This window comes from Lichenostomus cassidix, chromosome 11, assembly GCF_008360975.1.
Source record: "Lichenostomus cassidix isolate B80296 chromosome 11, HeHo_3.0, whole genome shotgun sequence".
NCBI lineage: Eukaryota > Metazoa > Chordata > Aves > Passeriformes > Meliphagidae > Lichenostomus > Lichenostomus cassidix.
The window spans coordinates 6,969,402-6,985,131 of record NC_139492.1 but is presented as its reverse complement, the minus strand read 5'-3'; the positions used below and the strand labels follow the sequence as shown (position 1 = coordinate 6,985,131).

Sequence of the window (15,730 nt, the reverse complement as noted above, 5' to 3'; positions counted from 1 at the left end):
CGTGGCCACCTTGTACCACCTTGGGTAACGCATCCCTTGCTCAGCAGCCAGATTTTGGCAACATTTGGCTGAGTTGCAGGGCAGGGAAATGCCAAAAATCACAATTATTTCCCATTACATCTTCTGTCACCCTCCAGGCAGCCATGCTGACCCCCAGCTTGCCCTGCCCCAGGGCACTGGGGCCAAAGAAACATCCTCACAGTGAGACCATCACTCTTTAAAGGTTTGTTTTTATTTCTGGTTTAAAATCAAAATTAGTCATTCTCTGTAATAACATTATATATAGATTTATAGAGACATTATAGAAAAGAATTTTTTGCTTTTGTTTTTCTGCAAAAATCTGTAAATAAAAAATAAAATAAAACAACAAACAAAAAGAAAGGTGGCAGCTTCTGTCCATCCGTCTGTCCGTCCCTCTATCGCTCCTCCTGCCCCTGCCCTCCACAGCACTTCCCAACAAGCCAGGAAAGGCTCTGGGCTGAGGCCACATCTCACTACACTTCCCACAGCCACAAGCTGGGGAGGGACAGGAGCACATGGAGCTGGAAAGAAGAAACGCCAGCAGAATATATTAATATCTCATATTTCATTTTATTTAAGTCCTGGGGACTTCCAGGTGGCAGAGGGCAGCAGTCCCCATGGCCCTGGCAGCTCCTGGAAAGAAACAGCGAGGTTTCCAAAGTGCAGGTCCTTCTGGGACAGGGCACATGCCCTCAAGCAAGAGGAAGGCAAGAGGAGGCAGAGAAATCTGGTACCTCTCCCTGCCACCCCAGTCCCTGCAGCTGTAGCCAACGAGGGGGGCAGGAAGGGTGGGCTTCCCGGGTATTTTAAATAGCGATCAGAGGGTGGGATGTGCAGCGAGCCCCCTGCCCAGTGGTGCGGAGGTGGCACCCGTGGGGCTGGTGGCCAGGGACAGGGAAGCGGTGCTCCGTAAGGCAGTGTGCGGCCGTGGCGAGCTGCCGGCGGGCGGGGTAATACTGTGGTGTGGTGCCGAGAGCGGAGCTGCCGGGTCCCCAGTCCGTGCAAGCCCGGGCGGCCCAGCGGTGCCTTTGCCCTCAGGGATGGCAGGTGGGTGTGCGTGGGTCTCAGAAAGCTGTACTGGCCATGCTGGCTGGTGCAAAGATCCGTGGGAGGCTGTCCAGGGTCTCCTCCAGTCGCCGGTGAGCTGATTTACCATCTTCCCCTGCAAGTACACGCCACGGTCAGTGATCCAAACTGCAGAAGTTCTGTCCCCTGCCCATCCCTGGTCATCTACCCCAGCCTTTCCAGTGAAACATTCATAACACCTGGCAAAGCTGAGCCTGCTTGCTATGGCCACAGCATGGAAACTTCATGTTCTCCTTAGCACACCCCTGGGCAGGTCCCAGCTGGGATCCGGATCAAAAAGTCCCCAGAGCTCCTGATTCAGAGGTTGCAAATCCTGTTCTCAGCTGCCCACACAGGGCAGGGATAACCCGTGTTTGGGCTGCAGGAGTGTTGGCTTGTGGAGAGCCTCACTTGGGGCCAAGGCACCAGTGCTCAGGGCTGTGCAAGCTCCAGTGGCTCCAACAGCTGTGCACATCTGCATGCACTAGCATGGGGATCCTGAGGGCTCTCCCAGGACCCCCAGTCACACACAAGGATGCATACATCCATGCTACAGGCTCACTCTGTGCTCTTTGCCCGCAAATCTGCCCGCAGCAGCCATCCCTAGCAAGAGGTGGTGACATGGACAATCTGCTGGGACATAGGACACAAGGCATCTACATGTGTCAGGGTGCCAGGGGGATGTGCACTATCAACAACCAAGACACACAGACTCCAAAACATGACATGGCTGACAGGCTCTATGACGGAGACATTCGTGAGCAAAGCGGCCAGAGCAGGGACAAGGGGGACACGGACAGCTCATGTGTCCCAACCTGTGCAGCAGCTGCCACGATCTGGAAGCCTAGAAACTCACTCAGATGGTTCTCTCAGGGCCATCTAGCAAATAATAAATAACAACCAGGCTTAGTGCTGTGGCCACAGGATGCCTGGCCCTCGCTGCCAGCTTTCTCTTGCCTGGCAGAGTTTGGAGCACGATGAACCAGTGTGTGGGGTAGGCAGGGACGAGCCATGGAGCCCCATCTCTTACGGGCACTGCTGGCACCAGGAGATGCCTCTTGGGGTGCTGTGGGTGGGGAGCAAGCAGAGAAGCAGTGGGACACTCACCACACAGCATCAAGCTCTGCTTGGCTGCCTCCCGCACAGGCTCCTTGTCGGTTTGGCACAGGTAAACCAGCTGCTCAATGCTCTCCTTGGCCTGCAGGAGAAGGGACAAGGAGGTGAGTTTTGGCTGTCAGGGCTGGAGCAGGGACACAGTCAGATGGGGAAGGCAGCACAGGACGCTGCAGCCCCATGTTGCAGAAAAGCCCCTCATTCTCTTTCTTCCCTTCTCATTTTCTTTCCTGCTCTGCCCCTGCCTGCTGCTATAGCACATTTGGGGCATCCCCAGATCTTCTCTCCGAGGAGCAGAAGGCTGTGCAGGTGTGTCCGGAGTTACCGGCCACATGTTTCCTCTTCCTCTGGCACATGCAGCCCTGCTGCCTCCTCCCTGTGTCCCTCACCTTCAAACAGCCCAGCGCTGCACACCCTGCCACACGTGTCTGCACCTCCTCGTCCTCCAGCTGCTCCAGGAAGCACACGAGGGCCTGGGGGAGATGGGGGAGTCAGTGCCATCATCTGCTGCAGAGCACCAGCCCACCTTGTCCCTGGCTTGCCTGGCACGTACCCGTTGGCGGAATCGGGGGTTTTCCGCCAGGCTGCGGAGCTGGGCTGACACAGCGCTCACCACCTTGCTGTTGCCCTCCACGAGGAGCAAGCTCAGTGCCTTCAGTCCCTCCTTCTTCAGGCGGCCCTCGGGCATGCGCTTCAGGGCACGCAGCACCACATCCTGGTCATCTGAGTTGAGGTTCTGTGCCAGCAGCGCTGCAGGAAGCCATCAGCTCAGCCAAGGTGTGGGGAGTCACATGGCGCTGTCCCTGCACCCCTGCCACCCATCACTGGGCACCCAGGATCCATGCCGGGCAGAGGTGGCCCCACAAAGGGTGCCAACGGATGGAGCTGCCCCCCAGATACTTACAGCAAGGACATGGGAAGGCAGCATGGAAGTGGGCTACGCTCTGGATCAGACTGACTTGCCCACCCCAAGGATGGCACAGCCTCTGGGTGATGCCCCAGAATGGTCACGGCAGTGTTGCAGAGTGATCAGTCACCATGGTGATACTCTGGCACCCCATCCCAAGGTTTAAGGAGGGTGAGAGGACACTCACCTTCCTCTGCCAGCTCCATCATGTAGGTGTCAAGCTCCAGGGTACCCAGCGACTCAAAGTGACTCCAGTACTGGAAGATGGTGACCTGCTCATTCTGGGTGCTGCCTGGCCGCCGGGGCAGCCGGCGATTCAGCACATCCTCCACCAGTTTCACACACACTGTGGGAAAGAACCAGGATCAGGATGTGCAACAGCCATAGTCACCCATCTGCAGAACTCCCAGCACCCATATGCCCCCACTCATGGTCACTGAGCGAGGCTGGCAACTCCCCAAACACCCCTGGGCACCCACTCACCAGCATCAGCCAAACCAGGGTGCTGCTCGCTGATGGGAGCTGCATACTGGGCACTGAGCACCTGCAGGAACCGCTCCACGGGGCAGGTGAAGATGTTGGGCACTTCCACACAGAGGTCCCAAAGGGGCAGCACACCCTCCTTCCGTGTCGAGAACTGCACCACTGCAGAGATAGGTGCTGTCAGACCTCCCCGAGGCCATGGCAGCAGGCAGGTGACTCCTGCCCTCTATCTGGCATGGTCCCTCACTGCCCAGCCATGCCCACGAGGGGACACAGGCTTCACACAGCCTCTGGGTTGGCACAGAGGGTCCCCTCATCTGTGTCTCTTTACCATCAGCAGCCGAGCTGGCTGCTCCTGCACGCTCCTCCGTAAGCTGGCACACGATCTCCAGCACCTGCGACTCCCGCAGCAGCCTGTCCAGGGCATACATCTCCTGGCACCGCAGGGGACCGAAGGTGCCCAGCTTCTGCAAGGCACAGCCAAACGAGGAACTTCAGTGACAGAGCCCACTGCCCACATCACAGCCTCCAGGCTGCAGCAAGACCCTCCTCAAGGGGTCACAGCCCATTCCAGGGTGTCTCCTGACACCACATCCCACCCTGGTTCTCACCAGCAGCAGGCGGTTGCAGTTGTTAAGGTGAAGAACCAATGCCTTATCCAGGAACTCATTGCCGGTGCTCATGGGGTCAGTGCTGGCCTCAGAGCCACTGCACATTCCGGTGTCATCTGCCCCCATCTCGCCAGCGCTGGGGGCCCTGGCACTGCGCAGGGGTCTGCCAGCTCTCCTGCAAGCCAGGGAGAGATCAAGGCAATGGATCAGCACAGGAGCCCTGGACCTGGCCCTTTTCCTACCCACAGAGCAGAGGACAGGTCCTGGGGCACAGGGGCTGCCTCCAGCCCACCTCTCATGGAGAGCTGCAGGGTGACATTGTGCCACCAGAAGGACCAGGTACTGCTGCTTCTTGACCTGAACCTTCTCTAAGCTGTGATGAACAGGTCTAAGTATGCTTGGGCATCCTGACAGAGCTGAACATCCCCCATTCCAACTGCCCCAAGGCCATCTTCTGCCCTCTGCCACATCCCATGAGCCCCACTGTGCACCTCTCGTCTTGGAGAGGCTCCTCCTCAGAGCCCTCTGAGTCCTCCATGTCGGAGGTGTTGAGGAAGCTGAAGCTCTCCAGCGCGTGCTCCACTGTCAGGCTGATGCTGGAGGCTCGGCTGAGGAAGACACCTTGCTTCTGCTGTGGAGGAAGGCATGGTGGAGTTAAATCCTGGATCACCAGCCAAGACAGCCCCACCACCCACATTATCAGGAATGGCCCCATCCCCATCACCTCTGGGCACTGCCAGCAGAAATGGCCCCATCCCCATTCTCCCTGGGCGCTGCCAGCAGGGACTGTGCACTGCCACCACAGCTGGCCCTGTCCCCATCATCCCTAGGCATTGACCACCAGGATGATCGTGTCGCCCTCGCCCCCTGACACCCCTGGGAGCCCCTCACCAGCAGCATCTCCTCCAGATGTTTGAGCTCCCGTTCGAGGGGCTGCAGCTCTGGAAACTGTCCCCGATAGTCATCCAGAGCTGAGCCCAGGAGGCCAATTGCCTCCTCCAGACCTGAATCCACCATCTTTCCCCGCGGCACCTCGGGGATGCTGGTAGGTAGTTGTGGGGTTGGGACAGGCCTCTCTTCTGCAGAGGTTTGTGCCAGTGCCGTAGGGACCGCGGTGCCACAGTCACCCTGTGCTGATGCCTGGCTCTGCACTGGCTCGGCCCTGCCAGTCTCCTCCTCGCAGGAGGTGGCCCATGCCACAGTGGCGCGGGGCTTGGCCTCGCTGGCCCTGTCCTGCCCTGCCACAGCAGCTGCCACTGCAGCGCTGGCGAGGGCATCTGCGTCTTGCTCGCCCATCCCTGTGTCCTCCAGGCTGGGCACGGGCTCCCAAGAGCTCTCTGCAGTCTTGACCTCCATCGTGGCGTCCACACTGGCCTCGCTGATGTGGCTCAGAGTCCGGGAGTAGGGCACATGCCCATTGGCCACTGTCTCCTTCTTGTGGCTGCCTGGCTCCTCCGGCTGGCTCCTGCTGGAGGGGACATTGCTGCCACTGGCCCCAAGTGCAGCATCGACCTCCTCTGGTTGCTGGGAGAAGGAGATCTCAATGGCGGGGGCGGAGGCCTGCACCTCAGGCTGCACGATGGGCTTGTGTGTGGCATGGCGGGCGCTGCCAGACAGCTGGGGGCTGGAGGAGTCGTCTGAGGACTCAGAGGAGATGGACCAGGCTGTGCCGTTCTCCAGTTCCTCCTGGCGCCGCAGCATGTTCTGCAGAGGGGGAGAATGGTGTCAACTGAGACCCAGCTCCTGCTGCCCCTGCCCCTCCAGCTGTCTGCGTGTCAAGCAGGGGCAGGATCGATCTGAGCTGGAGGGTACTGAGGCTGCCATGGCTCTGCTGGAACAGCAGGATGGTCAGCAAGGACCTGGCAGATTCCAGCTCTGCATCTCACCCCCTGCCAGCAGGCAATCCAGCTTCCCATGACCAGCCCTGTATGTCCTGGAGCCAGCAGCCCCCTAGCATCCCCCAGTGGGATGCAACACTTGGAGCCAAGGACACCAGCCACCATGGCTGCAAGGACAGCAACAGCTCCAGCACCGGCTTGTGGGAACAGCACCAGCCACCACACCAACTTCATGCTTCACCATCACTGAACTGGTGCCATGCCATTTCCACGTTAGGCACACCAGTGCCATGACAGCATCACACCAGTGCCACGCCAGCACTGTCACACCAGCACCATCTCACCAGCACCACCACCAGCACTGCACCAATGCCACCAGCACAGGGACACGGAGAAGCTGTCTACTCTCTAGTGCCCAGCTCTTGCACAGGGGTGAACCCAGGCTCCCCTAGCTTGGGGACTAGCTCTGCAGAACCAGCCAGACCCAGCCTGGCAGGATCACGCCCTAGGGCATCAGCAAGGGACAGTGAGTAGGAGACAAGGAGCGGCTACAGCTACTGCGGGATGGCCACAGCGCTGAGCTAAGCTACTGGCCTGCTCCAGCCCTGCACTTACGCGGCCCTGCTGCGGCCATCTCCCGAGCTCGGCCGAGGAGACATCGCCGCAGGAGCAGCTCTGAGACAGCTTCTCGAAGAGTGTCTCCCGAAAGATGTCCAGCAAGGACCAACCATGCTTGTCAGCCGCCCGCTCTGGGCTCTTGGGCAGAGAGAAGAGGAGCTGTGAACGTGGGAGGGAGGAGCAGGTGCCGGTACTGGGGAGTCCTGGTGGGATGGCTGGAGAGGAAGGAGCTGCCTACCCGTCCCTGAGCTGTGCCACCCTCTGAGACGTTGCCTAGGCACATCCCTGTGTGGACCCCTCCACTGGCCATGTCTCCTGAGCAGCCCTGCCTGGTGCACACTTACATAGAATGCCTGTTCCCGCAGGGACGGCGTGTCAGGCGGGCTCTGGTTGTAGGTAGAGAACCTCTTGTTCACTGTGGAGGCCTTGTTGACGGTGCTGGCAGCTGAGGGCTGGTCGTCCTTGTCGAAGGGGCTGGGGAGGACAGCAGGGAGATGAGAGGTGTGCACCAGCCCAGTGGGTCACAAGACACACAGGACCTCCTCCAGTCCAGCTCTGGTTTTCCATAATTACAGCCCAGTTTTGGGATGGGAGACAGCCTGGGGCAGGTCATCTCTTGCCATGGCCCACTGGGCATCCCCAACACTGCCATGTGCCACCAGCAGTGCCTGCTGAGGTACTCACTTCCAGGTCACCTCCAGGCTGAGTTTGAGGGTGCCCAGGTCGTTGATATCCACAGCCACTACCTGGGGCAGAGCTGCAAAGAGGTCCTTGGTCTCACAGGACACATTGCCCACCACAACGTGATTGGCCAGGCTCTTTAGCTCCGTCACCTGCAGAAGGAGGAGAGGAAGGAGAGGGGGAGATGAAGCCATGGGTCAGGGAAGGTGAGGTTTAAGTGAGATGCTGGAGGGAAGCGCAGGAAGTGGTGGAATCACCATCCCTGAAAGTGTTCAAAAAACATGTGGATGTGGCATTTGGGGACATGGTTTAGTGTTGGGATTGGCAGTGCTGTTCAGCAGTTGGCCTTGATGTTCACAGAGGTCTCTTCCAACCTACATGACTTTATGATGCAGGAGGATAACTGGCCCACCCCATCCCTGCCCTTTTATGCACTGTACCTTGATGGAGAGGAACTCGGTGACAAGGGGCAAGAAAACCATTTCCTCGCTGTCCCACACCTGCTTGCTGTTCACCTCAATGCGCCCTCGCAGCTTCCACCGCTGCCGTCCATACTTCATGAAGATCTGAGGATGCAGAGGTGTGGGTATGGGGGAGACATGACCCCAGGGTGATGGGTGCCCTCTGTATGCCCCCAGGCATGGCCACAGACCCACGCCACCCACCAGCACCCTGCAACATGCCCTCCACACCAGCACCCACCTACACCCACAAGACACCCCAAGGACAACAGGGCAGAGGAAAAGCAGAACCCAACCCATATGGTCCCACCAACCTCATATTGGTCACCAGCACAAAGCCGGGCAAAGCCTGCCAGTCCTGCAAGAGAAGGCAGAGAGGCGTCAGCAGGCAGCAGACAGGCAAGCAGGCAGCGGGAGAGGGATGGAGCAGGACATGGTACCTTTCATCCGGACGTGGAACTCGCCCAGCTGGCTCTCCAGCTCATTCTCCAACAGACACATGTTCTGGGAACATACAGACGGATGGACAGGACCCATCAGCAACCATCCATGGACTCAGCACCCTGCCAGCCCACCCCAGGCAGCTGCCTCACCTCTGTGTACTCCTTGTAGCCCTTGCTGGCCTCAGCCAGGCTCTCGCGTGCCTCCCGGCTGCCCGGCGAGCCCGTGCTGTAAGCCTTGACCATGTTGTGGGCTCCATCACGGAGCCGCCGCTGGATGCAGTAAGCCTCATACAGCTCATCTATCTGCAAGGACAGGCCCAAGCTGCAGTGAGGGGCAGGGCTGGGGACAGCATGGCCAGCCCAGCACTGTCCCAGCTCTCACCTTGCTGGCATGAAACTCCAGGCGACGCAGGAAGCGCTCGATTGACTTCACTTGCTGGAAAAGCAGAGGAGATGGTGTGAGTGGCAGCACAGCCACTCCATGGAGGACCCACAGGTCAGGATGTGCTCTCTGTGTCCCCTGAGCTGAGACTGGGGCGTGTCTTGGTCACCAGCCCTGGCTGGGAGCTGCAGGATGGCAGCCAGTGGGAAGCACCCATGTGCTGCAGCCTCCTCCAACTTCCCCTGCTCCAGAAGGTCCTTCAGCAGCCAAGCCAGGCTCCAGGTTGCTTTTTTCCCAGCCTCTGAGCTAACCCAAGCCCTGCACTCACTAACAACAGCTTTTGTTTGCCAGAACGGGGTTACAAGACCATCTCTGCTTCATCCCCTGCCCAGGGCCACCCTGCCTGCACAGCCCCAGTCCCTCTCCTTCCCAGGGGACAAGGCAGCAGGGCAGTGCTAGCAGAGCAGGGCTGGCAGTAGCACATCCCAGGCACAAGGAAGGGGAATACAAGGGGGATGAGACACTGATCCCGCTTACCTTATCCAGATCGTAGAGAAAGCCCTGGAGGAGAAATGAGAGGGATAAGACGTAGCACAAAGCCAGCTCTGCCCACCCAAAGAAGACCCAGCACATGGCACCCACCACCCATAGCATGGCAGTGGGACATGCAGCACCCAGCCAGGGCTGGAGAGTGCATGACAGAGGGACAGGAGCCCCAACACCAGAGCCTGGGCTGGCCCCTACAATCCCACAGAAACAGGCTCTGCACCAGGAACAGATGGACCACAAGTTGCCCCAGCTGTGCCCACAACCCCACCTGTCTACCCAAAGCCCTGCTCCCTGTAAGGCTCTTCCCAAGCGGCACTCACCAGGCGCGAATTCCTCTTGGACTCACGGATCTGTGTGCTGAGCTTCTCCAGTTCCAGCTGGTGCACCTCCAGATAGGCTCTGGGGGTAACCACACCATGGGGGTCAGGTTGGGATACCTTGTCCAGGGCTCCTGCTCCCCACAGCCCACACCAAGCCAGCACATGTGACAACACACTCCCACTCCCTGTTCCAGCACCCAGGTGTGGGAACCTATATATGCCTCTACATGGGATGTGGTAGGATGTGGGACCCCAAGGCAACATGCCCAGGAGACCTGGTATGTCCCTGCCTGGTGAGAGCAGAGACCTGCCAACCCCAACCCATGTCACAAGCTCTCCCCACGCCTCTCAGGGGCTCCCTGCCTCCACCCACCCGGCACTTACGTCAGGCCCTTCTTGAGAGCTTCGTACACCTCGTCCAGACGGTTGGGCTGAGGCACCTTGGGTGGTGGGGATTTGTGGGACATTGAGAACATCCTACTGACCCTGGAGCCAGTCTTGCGGGAGACAGTGGGGGTGAAAGGCGAGAGATTCCTGGGGAGAGAGGCTGGGATCAGCATACAACAGCAGGGTCCTGCTGGGTGCCCCAGTCAGCCAGGCACCCTGTGTCAAGACAATGGCGATCTCTGGGATGAAAGCCAGGTCCACTGGGACCTGCCTGCCCCTCCCAGGACTCCCTGGCAGCCATTCTAAGTGTCCAGTGGGGATGGAAGACATGGAGCCATGAGACTGGGCAGCACTGCCTGCACCACGTGCCTGCAGCTCCCTGGCAGTGCATCTGGCTGCCCCAACATCATGGGAAAGACAAGGAGAAACCCACAAATGTGGTGATGGAGAAGAGCAGGGAGACAACGCTATCCCAGCGGGGTCCAATAGTCTGGCTGTGATGTAGTGTCTACAGAGGTGAGGGGATCCCTGGTGCTGTTCAGGAGCAGCAAAGGTGAATGAAGATGGCACCAGCTGGAGTCAAACTGAGTTTCTGGAGTACCTATGGGGACATTTCCAGCCCTGGTGGCCCTCTAAAGGAGCCATGCTCTGCTCCATACCAGCATCCCAGGTTGCCAGGGACATAGAGATGCTCCCTGGGCACTGTGGCAGGGTGAAATATGCCACCTTGTGCTTCCAGGATCAGGCAGGGATCCCAATCCAGTATGGGAGCACCCTGGAGACCGGCAGCCTTGTCACCTCATCACACAGCACAGCGATGTGGGGCAGGGACATCCTCACTGATGCTATGCCTCTCCAGATGTCACCAAACCTGCTGGATGGAGCTGCCTCCCCCAGTCGACCCGCGAGATGCCGACCCAGCGCCAGGACCCGAACACCACCCTTCCTGCCTTGTGCAATGGAGTCACTCCCCAGCCCAGCAACGCCTCGCTCAGACCGGCTCTTCCCTTCCTCCTTCCAAAGCATCGTCACGCCATCAGTGCCCAGGAGACACCACGGGCTCCTCATTTCCCAGCCTCAGGCTGTACCTCCCATCCTGTGCTGCTCCTCACAGAAGTGACCAAAACACTTCCCCGAACCATTGGTGGGGAAATGAATGCCTCGGCCTCCTCCCAAGCAATGGGTAAGCACCTAATTTCCACCATTCCTCCTCATTCCCATTCTCCATGGTCCCAGGAGGCATCTCCCACAAGCATCTCCCCAGCAACCACTTCACTGCAGGCATCTGAAAGTCCTCCCTCTTCTCTGTCTCTAAGGGGCCCCTCTGGTACCCACAAATCCAGAGATGTGCTAGTGACCTGGAAAGGGTCACTTGGCTCAGAGGCTGGACAGGACTTGGGGACAAAGCCAAGCAGGGCTGGAGGTTAGAGCACAGGGAGAGTCTGCCTGGGACCCAAGAACTACCTACGAGAAGGTAGGCAGGAGCTAGAGAGGGTGCAGAGAGGTTTGGCAGGGAAGTGCAGAGAGGTTTAGCAGAGAGGAGGAGCAAGGATATGAAGGGACCATAATATCACCAGTGGCTGGAGAGGATGGAGCAGGGCACAGCTGCTCCTCACACTGCAGCTGATGGGCACAGCTGCTCCTCACACTGCAGCTGATGGGCAGCCAGTAAAACCTTTCAGTGACAGGTTTGAGGTGACCCTGAGGAAACCCTGATTCACACCAGCACTCAACCCCGAAACTGGCTGCCGCAGGATGTCAAGGCCATCACAACACTTCAAAGCCACCCCAGCTCTACTGCACCCATTAAACATTATGAGATGGTCACAGGGAAGCTCTTAAGAGTTGGCTGAAGAATGAGGTGAACTACACCTCCCCCTCTGTGCTCCAGTGGCAGCAGCCACAGGGCTGCAGGGTCCTCACCTCACTCGAGACATGGCATGACAGAAGGTTGGGATGACGAGCTCTGCCTCCCACATGGCCTCAGTGTTCCCTGCAGCCCCCTATGCAACAGCCTCTGGCTAACAAAATGGCCCCTGAGGAAATGCTGGGACAGCTGGATGGGAAAGAGCCTCAGGATGCACAGCAGGTCCCACCACAAAGCCCAAGCCTGTCCCTGTCCCAATCCCTTGTGGCAGACAGTGAGCACCCATCTCCTACCTGAAGGGCCGGTCGGCCGATGAGTTCACTCCGGCAAAGGACTGGCTCCTATTGATCTTGGTGACGAGGACTCGGCGCTGCGGGCGCACAGACAGTGACATCGTTGAGTGTGACCTGGAGGGCCGCCCTGGGGACAATGACACAGCAGGGTTACCAGCAGCAGGGTGAGGACACACATGCAGGCAGGACTGCCACCAGGACTGAGAACGGCACCCACAGACTTCCAATTCTCTCAGTACAAGAACATTCTTGGTGGCACCAGGACATAGATCCCATGCTGCCCCGAGGTGCTGCCCTTGGTGAAATCAGGCTCTGGGCACTGTGTCACCCAGACATGTCCCATTTTGGCCCCATGGGAATCACAGAAAGGGGCTGATGCCCAGTGCCTGCCATGACATTTCCCAGACATGTCCATGGCAAACTCTATGTGGTGCCCAAGCCCAGACACCTCCTCCTGAGCCCCACCTTGTCCCATGTCCTGCTGTCTCCTGTGCCACCCTGCTGCACGGGCAGGAAAGGCACAGGGCTGGACCTGGCTGCCCAGCCCTTTGCTGTCTCCTCACTCGCGTCCACTTGCTCCAGCACCAAAAGGGAAACCCAAGGACAACAAAGCACTTTAGAAAGTTCCCAGCTTTGCCAGGAGCTCTGCGTCGGGGAAGAAAAGGCTGAGCCATTCCCTGCTAGACCCTGGAAAGTCCGCACAAGCCACATGTGTCCAGCCTCATGGCTGCTGCACCCCTGTTCTCTGTTCCTGGCAGTGACAGTGTCAGGAGCCCTGAAACCACTGCCAGGCCCTGCCTGTCTCCCCCACAGCCGGTGCAGTTGATGCCAGCCGGGGATGGAGCAGATTTCTGAGTCTCAGGGCCTGGACCTGGCTGTCACTCTGTGTCACAGGAACCATCCCTGTAGCCCTGGCTGGGGCTGGGACTTGGGGAGGGCAGCCCAAAGGACAAGGCAAGAGCAGGGGAGGACAGGACTCCTGGCCTTGCCACCCTCAGTAGTGCCAGCTGGGCACAGGGAGGAGCCCAACCCGCAAGGCAGCCACAGAGAGACAGCATGCAGGATGCTTCACTTCACTCTAGCCACCACTGATGGCAGGTCAATCCCTCTGTCCCAACCAGCCCTGAGCACAGCTGCAGGAGCTGCTGAGGATGAGTCCACATGGTGTCTGGCAGTCACACACTCTACCAAGGAAGGCCAGGCAGGACCCTAGGGATGCACAGCTTCCCTGGCTGGCAGACTGAGCCAGAGTCACCTCCCCACATCCTAAGGGGTTCACTTTGCCTTTCCTCCTGTCTCCAGCATGGCCGACAGCCAGTGAACAGAGACACAGGCACTACTGGGGCTTCTGCCGCCATCCCCACTCCTTTCCCTGGCACGTGGTGACCAGGACCCCAACTCAGCCTGGTCCCACATGGCTCACACCCACTCAGCCACCAGTGGGCATCCCCCCAGCACTGTGCCCCTCACCACCCCGTACGCCAGGCTGGAGCCAGGGATTTGCAGCACCCACGATGTGCCAGAGCTGTCTGGAGCCAAAGCTAACCACCACCACTCACCTCTATCCCAGTGGAGCCAGGAGGCAGCAGGTCCATCTGGTTCCCCCTTGGGACTCGTGTCCCAGCCCAGACCATGGAGCCGTTCGGGTCCCACGGACTCGGCGTTATCTGGGTCCCTCCATTTTCCAGGACAACACTGTCCCAATTAAGCTCATTACGAAGAGCTGTAATCCCTGGCAGCCCGGCTGACCTGCAGGCCTGGGCAGATTACTCTCTGCAGGGCTTTTTAATCTGCTCCCCACTGAGCAAGGAGGGCCTGTGGCACCCGTGCTTACTCCTCAGCTGGGTGCTATGGTGGCTCATCCATAGGGAGAACATCTAGGACAAGGCTCTCCATGTGTGGGGCACGCCATAGCTCAGGGTGAGGCTCGGTCCTGCCAGCCCATCCTTCTCCAGCCCATGTTGCCACTTGGGAGCACAGACGGAGCTCTAAAGAGGGTTTCCCAGGCAGGAGTATGCACTGGGAAGGACACTGAGGGTGTCAGAGGAGAGAAGGATGCTGACAGCATCACAGGAGGGGAGGATGCTGGAGGCATTGGAGAGGACAAGAATGCTGGGGGTGCTGCGGGAGACTGATGCCCCAGCACACCTTCCCAGCAGAGCAGAGTCAGAGCAATCCCCAGCCACTTGCCCAGGCACTTCAGAGGCTCCAGCAGCTACTTGTGCTGTGCTGGGTCCTGCTCCAAAGCACCAGAGGCTCCCTCATTGGCACAGGCATTAGTGGCTGATGACAGCAGCCGTGGGACCCAGCTCCCCCAAACACTCACCACGACACACCATGGCACCCTGCATCCCAGGCCTGGCACCCTGCAACTGAGATCCTGTGCCAGGACTCCCAGCCCCCTCGGAGAAGGGGGACACCACATCCCTGCTCTGCAGGAGTGATGCTCCAGGAGCCCCAAGGATGCTCCAGGAGCCCCAAGGATGCTCCAGGAGCCCCAAGGATGCTCCAGCCCAAAACCGGCAGGCAGCCAGCCGGGTGCCGAAGGGCAGCGCTGCCTGCATGAGGCAGGGCAGGCAGGGTGTGGGGTCTCTGTTCCTGGCACGCTTGGGCTTGGCTCACAGAGGAGGAAAAATCCCCAGCATAGTGCATTCCTGACATTACCGAGATAAGAGGTACCTGGTACCAGCAGCACAGCCAGCCCCTGCAGGGAGCAGAGCCCAGGGCACGCTTCGAAGGGACCACCACGCACCGCATCTCGCCCAGGCTGGTGAGCCCTGCGCCACGCTTACCATGAGGCTGGCACCAGCAGAGCACCGGCACACTCGTGTCCCTGCCATGGGCTAAAGCCCCAAGCACATCCTTTCTCTCTCCTCAGCAGGAGAGGTCCTGCCCCAAAGGTTCAGTCCCAGCAAGCCCCACCGCCCCCTGCCCTTAATTAGGGCTCAGTGCTAACAAACCTGCCTCCCGACCAAGCTTTTCACGTTTTCTGTGCCACAGACCGCCTCCAGCTCTCCCAGCATAGGAAATGCAATCCTGGGATAGTGTCCGTCTGTCCGTCCTCGGCCAGCACTGCCCGTGGGCAGCGGCCAAAAGGGCAGCGAGCAGCTGGACAGGCAGCACAGCGCGGGGTGCTGGAGCCCACCCCGGGGCTCTCCAGCCCGGCTGCCAGCTCCTCTCTCGACGCCCGCCCGGTGCTCTGGAGATGATTGGGATCCCAAGAATGCTGGTCTGAGCGGCGGAGGGGGCAGTCCGACCGGCTGGGTTGGTCCCAGCTGGTTTCTGTTTCCGACACTCAGACACCAGCCTCAGGTCGCTCCGGCGGGTTTATCAACACTGCCCTGGTCGGAGACGCCCCAAACAGGCTCCCCCCGAATCCCCAGCCCTGAAGCCCTGGGAGCTGGGGGTGCTCTGACCAGTATCCCCAGAGATGTCACACACTGAAGGCCACCAATGCCCAGAGTGGCCAACCCAGCAGCCCCCAGCACACCTCACTTTGGGGAAGACATCCACTACCAGCAAGCAGCATTCAGAGCACCCGAGGGGCTTCTCCAGGAGGGGCTGGGCTGTGGTCCCTGAACTGATGGCACTGTGGTCATACCCAGGGCACAGCAGGGCACCAGTGTCCCCCATTATGGGAGGTCACAATGGCCACGGGACCTTCATCCTGCCCCTGGTGTCTGGGGCAAGT

General features: G+C 59.4%; 1 protein-coding gene across 9 annotated transcripts in view; it reads right to left on the bottom strand.

Annotated features, from left to right (window-relative positions):
• Positions 1–213: 213 nt before the first annotated feature.
• The window catches only part of RIPOR1 (RHO family interacting cell polarization regulator 1), a 32,139-nt gene continuing 16,622 nt past the window's right edge, over positions 214–15,730 (bottom strand). For 5 of the 9 annotated variants that reach the window (XM_085071605.1, XM_085071606.1, XM_085071600.1 and 2 more), the window contains 22 exons: positions 12,040–12,166; positions 9,877–10,026; positions 9,493–9,571; positions 9,161–9,184; positions 8,624–8,677; positions 8,392–8,544; positions 8,239–8,302; positions 8,113–8,156; positions 7,778–7,903; positions 7,341–7,489; positions 7,001–7,130; positions 6,654–6,794; positions 5,092–5,904; positions 4,692–4,831; positions 4,201–4,375; positions 3,921–4,056; positions 3,590–3,751; positions 3,294–3,452; positions 2,753–2,949; positions 2,589–2,672; positions 2,194–2,284; positions 214–1,183 (listed from right to left, as the gene is read on the bottom strand). In XM_085071605.1, coding sequence (XP_084927731.1) covers positions 1,086–1,183; positions 2,194–2,284; positions 2,589–2,672; positions 2,753–2,949; positions 3,294–3,452; positions 3,590–3,751; positions 3,921–4,056; positions 4,201–4,375; positions 4,692–4,831; positions 5,092–5,904; positions 6,654–6,794; positions 7,001–7,130; positions 7,341–7,489; positions 7,778–7,903; positions 8,113–8,156; positions 8,239–8,302; positions 8,392–8,544; positions 8,624–8,677; positions 9,161–9,184; positions 9,493–9,571; positions 9,877–10,026; positions 12,040–12,140 — 3,270 coding nt within the window. In that variant the 5' untranslated portion in view covers positions 12,141–12,166 and the 3' untranslated portion in view covers positions 214–1,085. Of the gene's footprint in view, positions 1,184–1,901; positions 1,966–2,193; positions 2,285–2,588; positions 2,673–2,752; positions 2,950–3,293; positions 3,453–3,589; positions 3,752–3,920; positions 4,057–4,200; positions 4,376–4,691; positions 4,832–5,091; positions 5,905–6,653; positions 6,795–7,000; positions 7,131–7,340; positions 7,490–7,777; positions 7,904–8,112; positions 8,157–8,238; positions 8,303–8,391; positions 8,545–8,623; positions 8,678–9,160; positions 9,185–9,492; positions 9,572–9,876; positions 10,027–12,039; positions 12,167–14,999; positions 15,129–15,730 lie in introns of those variants that run through there. The other 4 variants (XM_085071604.1, XM_085071602.1, XM_085071599.1 and 1 more) reach the window with 3 other exon arrangements.